The sequence below is a fragment of the Emys orbicularis genome, chromosome 1, assembly GCF_028017835.1.
Source record: "Emys orbicularis isolate rEmyOrb1 chromosome 1, rEmyOrb1.hap1, whole genome shotgun sequence".
Lineage (NCBI taxonomy): Eukaryota > Metazoa > Chordata > Testudines > Emydidae > Emys > Emys orbicularis.
In genome coordinates, this window is record NC_088683.1 from 354,798,782 (window position 1) to 354,813,649 (window position 14,868).

General features: G+C 41.6%; 1 protein-coding gene across 2 annotated transcripts in view; it reads right to left on the minus strand.

Moving 5' to 3' along the window:
* Nucleotides 1-7,515: 7,515 nt before the first annotated feature.
* ACER3 (alkaline ceramidase 3) overlaps nucleotides 7,516-14,868 on the minus strand; it is a 71,111-nt gene continuing 63,758 nt past the window's right edge. For both annotated transcript variants that reach the window (XM_065423253.1, XM_065423254.1), the window contains exons 9-11: nucleotides 11,853-11,957; nucleotides 8,911-8,956; nucleotides 7,516-8,681 (exon numbers count right to left, since the gene is read on the minus strand). In XM_065423253.1, the coding sequence (XP_065279325.1) occupies nucleotides 8,628-8,681; nucleotides 8,911-8,956; nucleotides 11,853-11,957 (205 nt within the window). In that variant the 3' untranslated portion in view covers nucleotides 7,516-8,627. The remainder of the gene's footprint in view (nucleotides 8,682-8,910; nucleotides 8,957-11,852; nucleotides 11,958-14,868) is intronic.

Sequence of the window (14,868 nt, forward strand, 5' to 3'; positions counted from 1 at the left end):
GTGACCATTTTTACTACAATGGATAAAATTTCATCGTTAAAGAAACTGGAATTCTGGGCATCTTCTGTAGAACAGAATAACTTCGACTGCTTCCCTACAGTACATGAATTTCTGACTGAAATAAATTCTACACTCCATGAAGAAGTTTCCAGCACCATTTTACAGCACTTATGTGACTTGCAGGCCTCTTTATTAGAATATTTTCCTACAACTACTGATGATAATGCTTGGGTTCGAAATCCATTTGTAATTACAGCCAAACCAGTCGGCTTTACTGTGCACGATTATGAAAGCCTAATAGACAATTTCTGACTCTGATTTGAAACAAAAGTTTAAGGATCTTCCGCTGAATAATTTTTGGAGCAGCCTAATAGAAGAGTACCCTAATGTGGCTAAATGTGCAGTTTGAGTGCTCCTTCCTTTTGCTACAACTTATTTGTGTGAGACGGGATTTTCGTATTATACTGCAACAAAAACCAAATATAGGAATAGACTTGATGCTGCGCCTGACATGAGGATTCAACTTTCCCGCATTATTCCTAATATTAAGCAAATTTGTGATAGAAAAACGCAGAAACACCAATCCCATTAAATCCAAATTTGTATTTCTGTTTATAAAAATAGATTTTCCTAGTAAAAATCTAATTTGTTTGGTGTTTGTGTATATATAAAGACAGGGTTTTTTTAAGTAGAACAGTTTTTAATTTTGACTCTTGCACTTGATTTTTGTACTACTTTATACGCGCTTTCCAGTTAGAAATTGTTAGTTCAAGTTATTTTAAATTTGTATTTTTGCTTTGTTTTATAAAAAAATATATTTGAGCATAAATAACGCAATTTTATGCTCAAATAAAAAAAAAGTGTTCCATGGCCAAAAAAGTTTGGGAAACGCTAATGTAAACAATACAACTTCCCAGGGTTATCCCCAATATCAGCAGAAGTCTCACTGTGCTATTACCTTCTATCCCCACCCCCAGTTCTAGGTATCTCTAATGCAGGGGAAGTCAACAGGTGGACTGCAGGCCAAATCTGGACCGCCAGACGCTTTTGAACCAGACCCCAAAATCTTTTTATTTACTAATTATTATAATTATTATTTTTGCATTATTTTCTCTGGAGTCTGGACCTCGACTACACCTTCATCAAGAAATAATTGACTACCCCTGCAATGGTTGAGATCAGCAGAGGCATTTTTACTAAGTCTTCAGAATTGCATACCTAGGGCCCGGAGGAACCAGCTCGGCATTTTCAAAAGAGGTTTGAGGTTTTTAGCCTTGAAGCACGGTGGAGACTCCCTTTTGGCTAAGACTTTGTTGCATGGCTCAGAACTAAGGTACTGGCTTTTCCCATTCCTTTCCTGGCAGGGCACTGGTTGAGTGGAAGAAGGTTAATATTGCTGCTCATATGGACAGCTGCAAACTGATGTATCCTAATATTGCTACATTGGACATAAGTTGTTAATAGGGAGAGTTTCAAAAACAGTTAATAGATTTAGGAGCACAAGTCCCATTGATTTTCAATGAGACTTTTGTTTCTGGCCACTAAAAAGATCTTCTAACACAGTAATTTTAACGCAATTTGTTTTAAAAAAAATTACACTGAACTCAAATCAATGGAATGCCAAACCTTTTATCCCTGCTGAATTGCATATCCAAGCTGAGATTCCCATTCTGTGCTTTGAAAACAGAGGCATGTATCCTTAAATATTAAACAGCATTGATAAAATCATCCTTTCAGATGCAATATAAAAAACAGGAAACATTACAAAAAGTCTTATTTAAAACAAAATTCTTTAATAATTTGAACTATAAAGACAATTAGTACTTGAATGCAGCATGGATAATAGATTAAATACATTATTACTTAAATATCTCAAAGCTGATGTGTTTTGCAAAACAAAAAGGGTTGACACACATAAGCCTAGGGTTAGTTGCCAGTTGTTTCCATATGAAGATTGAGTGCAGTATATCAAAATATTTATTAAACATTTCTTAGTACAACTGCTATTGCATATAGTCAACCCCTATTTATATATTTTTTTGTCACAGTGAATTCATCTGCAACAATATCTTGAATTGGAAAACAAAGATTACGCTAAAACAAATAGTGTTGATGTTAGAAAGTTTGGTCACAACACATTGGCTATTCCATGTCCATAGACAGGTTATCTTCTAAACAGTAAACGATGCATTATCAGTGCATTAAACTGGGTTCAACAGAGTCAACATCAATTTGACAGAACATGAGACAAGCAGTAACCAAATCACTCTACAAAGTAACTGTTGCTCATGCTCCTAGAATCTCCCTTCCCTCCGCCCCAGGAGCAATACTGTGCATGGTCAAACACTGGAGTAAAATTCTGTTGCAAGACAGTGACTGAGGCCTCAATTCAGCAGAGCATTTAAGCACATCCTTAAGTCGCATTCAGTGGGACTTCGTGTGCTTCAAAGTTCTGTAAAAGAGGGATGGACTTAAGACCGTTCTTAAAATTATGCTTAAGTGCTTTGTTTAACTAGGGCCAGATTCATGACATGCCAGATAATCAAAAGGGTCATTTAACTTTCACTTGCAAAATCTCATCAATGCATTCTCAAGATAGGTAACTACCTGATTTATGCTCAACAGTTGTGGGATTCTGTGCGCACAAAATGTGCGGGTGACGATTTAGAGGCCTGTACAAACTGAACCACTCCACTGCAAAACTGTAATTACAGATTTGTAATTGAAAGTAGTTAAATAGCTCCAGCAAGTGAAAACAGAGATTGTCAGAGCCAGCCAGGGAATTTAGGCCCCATTTCTATAACTGATAGCCTGCCAACGCTTGTGCCTGCCTGGAACTCCTGAGAAGCCAATGAGACTCTCCATGGGAGCAGCAGTCCACCCAGGCGCTGTCAAACGGCAGGGTCAGGAGTGATTTAGCCACACAACTCTCATTGAAATAAATGGGGGCCGTGTGGTTAAGTCCCCTGGTTGGCTTTCAAAATCTCAACTGATTCATAGTACAATAATAAGAGATGGATGGAAATTACGCTTATTGTGCCAGTTGAGTAATAAGGCAGCAAAAGGCTGGATAATGCAGTATTGCATATTTCTGGAGGTCCACTAAAAAACACCATTTGAATTCTGCATAATAGGATTTTTTTTTTTTTGTAATAGCTAAATAATCATGTAACAAAAACCACCACCCTTTGGGATCTTGCCCACACTATTAAAAACCAAAACAATAGAATTTCATGCTCGGAGAACATGGGGACAGAGAAAAATCAGGCACTTAGCAGCATCAGCTAATTGTATGTAATTTTGCATGCTCAATGACAAAAAACGTTTTAAAACTTAACGGTGTCATTACATTATAGGATTTTCAAAAGCAAAGAAAGTAGAGAACGTCCCTGACATGCAAGAAACATTTTTGTTCATGTATAGAATAATCCATTCTATATTCCATCCACGTAAAGGTACACTGTACTATCCAATATATTGCATAAAATATTCCGTCTACAGTACCTCTATAGCAAATAATTCAGAATCAATATTAAAAGTTAAGCATATAGGCTTCAAAACATTCAAGCCTATTACACACAGGTGTCTAAAGTGCAGTTATCAGGAAAAGTGACTAAATCTGATGCTACGGGATTCTCTATTTATACTCTCATTGACTCCAGTTAAGATTTACTATGTTCTCCTGCCTTCCATCAGTAAATGTTTCTCCAGTTAGAATTTTTCTTCTACAGCTATACTGGTTTTGGAGCGTTAACCAAACTGTACATTTAAACCCCAGTCCTGCAATTTACACAACGCAGGTGCAGCCCCACTAAAATCAAGGGATTGCTTCATCTGCATATTGTCAATTGTAAGATCAGGCCTTAATGTTTGCAAAATAAAGAAGGTTGGACTCTCAGAACCACCGAGCTGTTGAGGAAAAGAGTGCCCGGACTTAGTCACTTCCTGAGCAATCACTATAATTTCAGAAAAAAAATCTTCCAGTATGAAGTGTTCCTCCTGACCATTCATCTTCTGCCATCAGATGCCAAATATATGATATAAATTGATTTTAAATTACTAACGGATAAAATGCATTTAATAAATGATAGTGATTGCTGCCCAATTGCTGAATCCACAGTAAACAAGGTAGGTAGACGTCAAAAACACTGAGGGTAATGGAAACCGCTGGGGTGCCTAGCGTGTTTGAAAGTCAAACCACTTGTTAAGGTGCCTAAAAATGGAGTTAGAAGCCTAGGTTTAGGCTCGTATTTTTGAGACTCTTGGCTGGTAGCATTAGCCTCCCCACTTCTAATTTTATGTCTGATAAATGTAACCAGCTGTTAGGAACTAGATGTTGCAAGCAATCAAATTCAAATAAAAAGAAAAAAAAATCAAGTAGCTTTGAACTTTTCCTTTAACTTAACTCCTGCCAAGGAGTGAATACATTAGTATATGTTAAGCCACCTAAAGATAACGTAAATGCACAGATATGTTGGCAAGCAGGTTTAAATTCAGATATCTAGAATTAAGGCCTTGAACCTGGGGTCTTTCTGTTCATAACACCCACTAAAAAAGTCAGTCAAATTTGAGTGCAGATGAATAGGATCAAGTGTATAACCAGAAAGCCTCTGACAGGTATCTAACAAGTCCACTTACCTAGAGCTAATATATTCAGCCATAGAGTAGTTCAATACTTTGCAATCCTGCTAGTGTTGCGAGGTCTGAGTTAGTCTACTTGTCTTTATCGCTGCATCCTTAAATTAAGGGCACTGATAGTGTGCAATATACATGATAGAGGTAGATGTGCAAGTGATAATTCTATTGCATATTCCAAATTCTAATTCGACGGTGCTTTTAAAATGATCAGTTTGTTCTAAACACTTGCTGGCCATGCATCTCCTGGTGTTAGAACTGGAAGAAACAACAACATTCTCTCTCCCACAAGGAAGAGTTCTGGAGATAACTAATACTGTTAACCAACTTGAATTTCTGCTTTCAAGTAAGATGTAGGTGAGATTCCTCCTTGCTGGTAGGTCTGAATCTTCCACATCCTATACTTGTTGCAAAAACACTTTTCATTGTTGAGCTGCATCCGAAAAATCCTGACTCCTGATGTCTGGGTGAAAGCGTGGTGTTGATTTTTACTGTCAAAGAAGGTTAAATGTCCTAATGTTGTCGCTAAGGCAGAGGATCTCAGACTGTGATCTGAGAAACGCTTGCCGATGGTCCACTGGGGAATTGATTGGTCACATGGTAAAGGTCCTCCTGGCTTTTCATAGATCTTTTTAAAGCCAGAAGTGACCAGTATGATCATCTAGTCTGACCTCTTGCATGACACAGGCCACAGAGTTAAAGTTTCCAACCTTTAAATTGCACAAAATACACTTGCTACTTTGCGAATGTTACTTTTCCATGGACCTAACAGTCACATAGATGTAGTGAGCTCACAAATGGGAAGGGAAGATGGTCCATGTGGCACTGTCTTGTCAGCTGTAGCCCACTCTAAAAGTTTGAGATCTGCTGCTCTATGGATGGGTCTACACTTCAGGTGCTACAGCGACACAAGTACAGCACTGCAGCTGTGCCGCTGTAGTGCCATAGTGTAGATGCTACAGCGACAGAAGAGGTTTTTCCATCACTGCAGTAAATCCACCACCCCTTTGAGAGGCAGTAGCTAGGTCAATCTAGCGGTGTCTATACTGGGGCTTAGGTTGGCTTAACTACATCTCTCAGGGTGAGAGTTTTTCACACCCCTGTGCGACGTAGCTAAGTTTTAGGTGTACACCAGGTTTCAGAAAATAAATACCTCTTTGATCTGCTTGGTCATACAAGGAATATAAACAAGGAGCAATGTAACAGATACACGCATGTTCTTTACACGGTAGTTTGGTACATCTATTTTTCAAGCAACTGAACAAGGCCGTCTAGGTGTCATGTTTGAAATAAGAATATAAAGTTTATTCTGTCCTGACATTTTCAATAGGACTTACAATTTGTAAGGTAGTGCTTCCCAACACATCCATCACTTTAGATGACTATTTGTAGTTAGAGGCTTACACATCTCAATTACATTCTTTATGTAGTGGCAATGTCTTGAAGAGAGGCTCTTGCGGAAAAGTGTGTGTTTTGGCTACTTAAAGTGAAAGAATAAGCCACCTTGCAAAACGTTAAGCTAAAAATAGAAACCCCAAAACTGTTTTTACTTTTTTGAGCAAAAAAATCAAACAGAAGCAAACTGACAAGGCATGTTAACACTTATTTGACATCCCGACAAATGAATTTTACATGATCTGAAAAGGAATGTGCTATCTTGTTTCTCACCAGCACGTAGGCTGTTGAGCAAGTTTCTTGAAACATCTTACACAAGCACAGAGACAATCTCTTCATCGGGAAATTGGCATTTCGCACATGGCAGTGACTGCACATACACAGATAAATCCTGAAAATACATAACCCCCCGAGACTCTGCAACAAGAAAAATAAGGCCACTGGAAAAAAAAAAAAAGTTTAAAAAAAAATATTAAGTAACCAGGAGGCCATCAGTGACTGTTGATACGTTCTGCACACTGCAGATATAAAGCAGAACTGCTGCAATGGGATGGTGCTTCTGGCCCTAATTCAGCAAAGCATGTGCTTGACTCCCATTTGTGGCAGAGGTGACTAAAATGATCCAAAAGTCCAGCTCCTCAAGGGTAGGGCACAGGCTTGCTTTGGGGCATTTGGTGGGGGAGAACAGGCACCCTCTTTAGTTGTATTTTTGAAACCGACTGCAAAGCTCTTCTCAGAAACTTTTTTCCCCAGATAATTAAGGCGCCCAATTCAGGAAAGCCCATGCTTAATTCCCATTGACTTCAATGGGACTAAACACCCTTCCTGAATAGAGATGGGTTCCTGACTAGTGACTTCAGCTCTAAGTTGCAGATCTATCAGATAATGTTTACACAGACTGCAAGCTAGCTGTCAACTGCTAGTCAAACCACCATTTAAAGATTTACATACTGATCGTGGTACTATAGAAGGCCTCTAAAGTGTGTAGGTAAATTGCAGACCGAGAGAAACACATTCAAAGGAAAAGATAATTTGGATAGTATTGATTGTGCATTACAGGATATAGTCTTATCTTTGAAGAAGTAAAACAAAAAAGTTACATGGCCAAGACTTTGCAGATCTTTGAAGCAGCTTCATAGGTGCCTTGGCTCCACTCCTGCTCCTCCCCCTCTCTCCCAGAGCCTCCTGCATGCCACAGAACAGCTGGCGGGCAGGAGGCACTGGGAAGGAGGGGGAGAAGTTGATCAGCGGGGTTGCTGGCAGCGGGGTGGGGAGAGCTGGCTGCCAGTTTTTTCCATGGGTGCTCCAGCCCTGGAGCACCCATGAAGTCAGCGCCTATGACCACAGCTACTGCCGCTCGTTGGGGGTGGTTTAATTATGTTGACCAGAGCGCTCTCTCCCGTTGCCATAGAGTGGCTGCACAGGAGACCTTAGAGTGGTGCAGCTGCATCGGTACAGCTGTACCCCTGTAAGGTCTCTAGTGTAGACATGGCCTCAGAATGCTGCCGATTATGCTGAGGAGACCCAAAAAAGGCCTGATTTTCGTAAGTACTGAGCACCCTTCACTCCAGCTGAAGTCAGTGGGAGTGAAGGATACTTAGCACCTCTGAAAATCCGGTAAATATTTGTAAGATTGTAAAATATGGGGGGGAGGAAGAGAATTTAAAGCTAGACCAACACGGATATAAATAAGCATTTAAATTAAGTGGCTGTGAATCTGTGAGCATGAATGATTTGCAAAATGAAAGCAGGGTTAGTAAAGGGTGTTCAGTACTTGCTAGGGATATTGAGAATGACCAGAAATGGCCTCCTGGATTCTCACACAAGTTAGAAGGACTTGGGACAGTTGTCAAGTTTCCTCACATTCATAGCAAGAATGTCTAAGTGAGTCTAAACCCCTTTTTAAAGGGCCTTTGAGCCATTTCATTGGTGCGCCCTATCCCCAGGTACTGCTGGAAAACACTCCCGATGGGTCCTGCATCCTCAAAAGAAAATGGAAGCCTGACCTAATTTAATACAATTTCTCTACGCGTCCCACTCCCTTGACTTACTGCAAATAGCAACATATAAGCATGTTAAAAGAGAGCCCTAAATCATTACATACCTCACTAAACTGTATAAAGGTGCAAGCTTGAATTAGTTCAGAAGGATTCAATTCACGACAGGCCCCCTGGATGCTTAGATTGGCCATCACTTGGCCTACCATTTTCATAATTCAGTTACTAATATTAGTTTAGCCACAGACCAGACGGACAACTGAATGAAAACATATGCAACCCATTTCAAAAAATGGTAAGGTTTCTGTGACCAGCACAAAATATTAGCCCAGTATCTTCAGCTATACAACATATACACAAAAAATATTGTGTCTTAATTTTGTTTTAACACCTTAACAATAAAACGGTTCTAAACATTATTCCCATAATGCGCCAACTCTTCACTCTGTGTTGTGCCTGGCAATACCAGTAATACAGAGAAGTCTATTTCCTGCTACACAGCCCTTGAGCTGATGCATAATTTTGCCACATCAGTGTCAACAGCTGTGGAATTTCTTTATTCAGCCAGTGGTCACACTTGGTTGGTTGGATCTCTCACAGTCACTGCTTCTTGGGGGGTTCCACAAGGAGAATAGGCCATATTCCAAAAACAAACTGAAAAGAAAAGGGGGAAACAAGATTTGCTTGCAATGTAGCTTCTCAGAACAGAAATACAGTTCACCTGTTCTCAGTTTCTTGGAATTAATACACAGAACACAATGTAAAAATAAAGCAAGAAACAGGAAGGCCTGGCCAATGAGCCCAGAAGCATGCTTAAATGTAAGCCAACTGAATGGCCCACTTCTACACTGCATCAATAAGTACAAAATGTTTGACAGCTTACCTTCACCTTTGGCCTGTACTTCAGGAAAAGTGTCCTTGTGTATAAGCTAGGGGGAGAAATCCAATGAGCATTTAACAACCAAAGTGCCATACAGTCGAGGTACACGGCTACACTTCAGGCTTTGTCCAGAGCAAATACAACACTGATGACAGGAGTGATCCCCATGATTTCCTGACTGTACCAGGAGCACTTCTGTGATCACAGCTCAGCCTCAGCTTTTTCTGCCTGGGTTTACCTGGCACAAACGGAGGCCTAGTCACAGAGCCCTGTTTTACTGGCTGTCACACAGCAGCAAGTGAGCTGTGTCTCCCCATCCCCACCCTTAAGGAAAGGGAGAGAGGACCCTAGAAGAGCATTCCCTCCGCCTCAGGGGAAACAGCAATCAGGGACTTGTCCCTCCTTAGCCTGGAGGGGTGGGAGAGCAAACTCCCCGAGTAGCCAGGGTGCTGAGCAAAGTTGCATGCACTGATCAAAGAGCAAGTATAGGTTGCTCACAGCTTTTACACTTGTGCTCATCCACCTCCTCCTCCCACTGTGTCTGTGTCAACAGTGGTTTTCGTTTGGTTTTACAGACCTTTACTTCAGGGAGGGAGGCACAGCTTGCACCTTCAGAAACCAGGCTGGGTATGTATGACAGTCACATGCGCCCTTAGCATTTATACAGCACTGAAACTATAACATCAGCAAATGGAAGGTTGCACGGTCTAGTTCCTGGAGCAGGGTTCTGGGTCAGGGGAAATGGGGGCTATTGAAGACTCTGCCACTCACTGTGTGACGTCTGGCAAATCTCTTAGGAAACCTGAGGCACAGAAATGCCTGAGCAACTCACTGAAAGAACTCAGGAGTTCCTAGCTCCTACCCTGGGGCTTAATCCGCTGGATTCCACTGCTTTATAACAATCGTGATAGAAGTCTACAAATATTTGAAGCTTGTAAACAGCAAAGGGTGAGGGGGATTATTTATCATGTCACAAAAGTATATAAACTACTGTAGAAGGAGAAGAAGATGAAATTAACCAAAATTGGCTCAATATTAGAAAAAGCTCTTACACTGAGAGCACAGACTATGGAATAATCTGATAACAGCCCTGCCACTTCAGAAACGTAAAACTAGACTGGAGAAACACTAGGAAAATTATACTATAGGGAGATTACTTAGCTCATCTGGAAAAACACTCTCAGGGGTAATGCATGCAAAACCAATTCCCCCCCTCCCCCCCATTTACGGCACTGCAAATCTAGCCTAAAGTATTTAAACTGTCTGCATTAATTTGCTTTCTGTGAGGAACTGTCTATATCTTGGTGTACTCAAGCCGTGCAGAGCACCTGCCTTCTACACTGAGCAGCTGCGTTCAAGAGGACAGCAAGAGAACGCTATCACAAGGAGGCTGTTGGGACTGTCCCTAGTGAAAGAACCAAAAGGAAAATAACCAGCTTTATAACTGGCAAAAAAACAACAACAACCCTGTTCTCACTGTGGAAAAGAGTGTTTGAGAAGCGATTAAAATTCATACATTAGCTGGAATACCTCTTAAAGATATTTATTTTATGATTAGGGCCCTACCAATTTCATGGCTGTGAAAAATGCCTCACAGACCGTGAAATAAGCCCTTCCCTGTGAAATCCCATGTCCCCTTGTTCCTAGGAGCGCCCCAGCAAAGGGGGCTCCTAGCTCCGGCTGGGCTGGGGAGGGACAGGACTTGTCCATCCCCTGCACAGCTGCTTTGGGGGACGGGGGAGGAGAGACCAGACCCACCTCCACCTCCAGGAATGTCCTGCGGCTGCAGGAAGCTCTGCGGTTGCTGCTTTCAGTGTCCAGCTCAGAAGGCAGCACAAAACTGAGGGTGGCAATCCCATGACCCTCCTACAACAGGTTTGCGGACCCCCCACAATCCCCCACGGTTACAATACCATGACATTTCAGATGTAAAGATCTAAAAATGTGAAATTTACCAATTTTCAAATCCTATAGCCGTGAAATTGACCATAGCAGACTGTGAATTTGGTAGAGCCATATTTATGTGTCAGAGGAGAGACAAAGCCATTTTGATGGCAAGTTGCAAACAAGCAACAAAAATATTTTAAACTGCCAGCCTAAACCCCATTCTAATTCTGATCTAAAATAGACAGCAGTAAATAAAGGGCCAAAAGCGATTGGAAAATTTGAAAAGCACCTCCTGTGACCATGAATTCAGCTCCATTCTTGCAAATACTTATGCGTATGCTTAACTTTACTCCCATGAGTAGCCCCACTGAAATCAGAGGTGCCTGGACATCAATGTAGTATTCTACATGAAGATAGCACCATCGTCTCCCTGCTCCATGAGATATCTGCACCAGTTTTCAGCAGTGGTAGTGCTCATAGAAAGTTAAACACGGGTGTAAGTGTTTGCCGGATTGTAACCCGAAGAAATACAAACATTTAAGTTAACATCTTATGTTTGAAAAATGAAGGAATACAACCTCAAGTGCACTGGCATTTTCACTGCTGGACAGATAAAAACCACAGGATTGCCATTGTGAATTACAACCCACCCTGCAGCATAAACAATTCTATACTCTAATATATAGTATATAGTCTTCTTAGACAGATTTCGCTACCAGTTACAGAAACTTCCATCCCATTAGTTTAATAAAAATGGTTATTTTCCCGATCCTTTCAGCTAATATGACATTTAAAGGGCAAGGTGCAACTGGGAAAAAACCTGTCAAAAACTAATCCTAAAACAGTTTCATGAACATCTAATTTAGGCAATGCCTGCTACCAAGATAAATTCCCCAATACCCACAGAACAAAGCATAATTATGGAATAGATATTATTTTACTCGTGTGTCTGGTACTCTAAAATGATGCACTCCCAACTAGCAACTCAAATCTAAAACCATTTATAGAAACCCCACATACTTTGCTTAACAAGTATGGGGAAAAAGGCTGTTTCCTACCTTAGTAGGATATGAAGGTAAGAGCCAAGGCCCGTAAAAATGTGCCACCAAGCATGAAACTGTGTCACGGCTCCCACGACAGGAGGCATCTTCTCTCGTAATCCCCTGTTCAAAGAAACATATCACAATGCATTTTTTTCCAGACTACGCCGTCCCAAGAAGCAGTGTTCACTTGTCAGATCGCATCACTCTTTCTGTATCTCAGTCATGTACTTCATGCGTTCAGTCTTTACTAAGTTAACGACTACCTGTTTTTTTCCATTTCTAGTTTGGGAAGATGTTTGCTGAACCAGTCTTCTCATAGGTTTGGAAAACTACTGAGAGTCTTCTACTTGAAAGGAGTACTTAAATGGTTTAGACCCATAACTTCAGGTATCATACTATTTAAGACACCAGAAAATACGAATGCATCTTACTTCTTTCCCACCAGTTTCCTGGCCAGTGTGAAAAAATAGAAGGTTTGAGAGAGAAATTGGAATCCTTCTGAAGAACTCTGTATAAGCTCAAAAGCTTCTCTCCCACCAACAGAAGTTGGTCCAATAAATATACTACCTCACCCACCTAATCTTGGGACTGACATGGCTACAACAACACTGCATACCCACTTCTCTGTATCTGGTAGCCACTTCATCCCCACTTACCAACTTCATGTGAAGTTTGTCTTGCCTTTCTTTCCTTCCCAGTGTGAGGCAAGGACAGACTGGGTGGACAGCTGTGAACCAAAGCACCAAGGACAGCAACTGCCTGATATATAATTCAAAGCGACTCTGGGTATGTGGGGCCCCAGAACCTAGGCTCCAGCCCAAGCCCAAATGTCTACACTGCAATTTTATAGCCCTGCAGCTGAGCCCTGGGAGCCCAAGCCAGCTGCCATGGGCCAGCCACAAGGGTTTTATTGCAGTGTAGACATACATTGAAGAGCTTTGCTGGTAGGAAGCAGAATTCAGTGCAGAGCTTGAAATGCTCTGCCCAGTTGGCTGACATTTGGTACTTTTAAGGGAAGAGAGCTGCTGGGGAAAAGGACAAAGCAGAGAGAAGGGAGTCAAGTTCTCTCAGCTCCTTTTCCTCATCACAGAGTTCTAGAGACAAGTATGATTAAGTTGGCTTTAATTCGAGGTGGAGAGAGACAGTTTAAATATCTTTTCCTTCCTTTAAAAAAATCTATTTTCACATTCAATCATAAAAATTGGATACGGTAGCTGATTTTATTTATTTCCTGTAGCCCCTGTTAACTAGTTCGTGTTAGTCCTAGAGCTGGGTTGAGCTGGATATGCTTGTGCAGACACAAATATGCTCATAAATAGCCAGGTTAATGTCATTCTGCATTGAGAACAGAAAGGTAAACATCCACAATGTATATGCAACACATCAACACTCCTGGATCCATGCTCATAGCCTTGAGTGGCAGGGGCTCCCATAGCCACGATTCAAAACTTGGTGGCTCCATCCAGAGGGGTGCTCTGTGCTAACCTAGCTGTGGAACCGTAGCAACCTTCAGTATTTTCATCAGTTCCATTCTCTGTGGAAGTTGAAACATGTTACAGAAGTGAAGTACAAAAAGGTTACAAAATCCTGAAATTTAAGAGGAGGTGGGTGGGTTAGTGTGACTCATAACTTAGGGCATGTCTACACTTACTGGGGATCGACACTGTGGTGATCTATGCACCGGGGTCGATTTAGCGGGTCTAGTGAAGACCCACTAAATCAATCGCAGATCGTTCTCCCATCGACTATGGTACTCCACCAGAACGAGAAGCGTAAGGTAAGTCAACGGGAGAGTGTCCCCCGTCGACCCAGCGCAGTGTAGACACTGCAGTAAGTTGATCTAAGCTAGGTTGACTCCAGCTACGTTATGCACTTAGATGGAGTAGTGTAACTTAGGTCGACTTACCCCCCGTAGCATAGATAAGGCCTTAGATTTCCAAAGAATAAAAATTACAAGCAAGAAAACATATCTTCTCCAAGGGTACCAGCTGTAGTAAGTCACCCCTGGAGATTCCAAAGCTCCAGGGACTTCTGATTAAAGCTATGAAACAGGTACAGTTGAATTAAAAAATACTGAAACAGGCAGCAACACACATTGTACGGTAGGAAGTACACTGACATTTTTTCCTTTTGCCAACTGGAGATGGAAAAAGGTGCTTTAGCTATTGATGCAATCTACTACAATGAAAACTGCAGGCAAAGGGCAGACTCCCTCAATTGATGGAGTGGTTTTGACCTCACCGTTGTGTCAGCATGGCTGAAAAAGTAGTCAGCCCTTGTGCCAGTACCTGCAGCTTCAACGAACACCCTGTCATTTGTGCTGACAGAGGCACATCCCTGCGCCAGATGTATCAATAGCATCAAGTTTTGAGCATGAGCCTCAACTGACATAGCTGGCACATTCACAGGTCTGAAAGCTCCAAGAGAACTCTGCTAGGACCAAGTTTCAGCTGGCCCAATGTTGTGCACACATCATTAACAGCCACAACTGTGGTGGAAGGAGGATGTCAGGTTATACAATATGCCTTGCTGGGTTCTCGCCCAATATAACTACTGGTGCAATGCTGTCAAAGTTGAAGTCAGTACAGGCTAAGAGAGCGCGTGGACAGAGGAGGTGAGATCACGGGAGTCAACTGGGATCTTCTTGATGCAGGCCTCAACCTGTCCTTATAGAGATGAGTAAACATCCTCCAAATTGGTGGTTAGCACTACTGCTAGGATGCATCAAGGGAATTAATACTTCAAGAGTGATACATCGTCCAGATCTATCTTGTCAGACCTGTGCTCTATGATGCACAGACTTGACATCCAGCTGTGAAATTGGACAGTGGCTTTCTATGAGCTTTTGTCTTTGAGGCCTTCCTGGCTGACTTTGCATTGGATTGAATTGAGGTGTTGTGGGGAGGCCAGGAGAGTCTCTTCAAATACCACGCCAGGACACAAATGCCCCAAACGATGCAACTCTGTCAGACTAATTAGCTGTGATTCACCCTGAAACTCCTCCAAGAGTGGTCACTGTTCATTAGTTGAC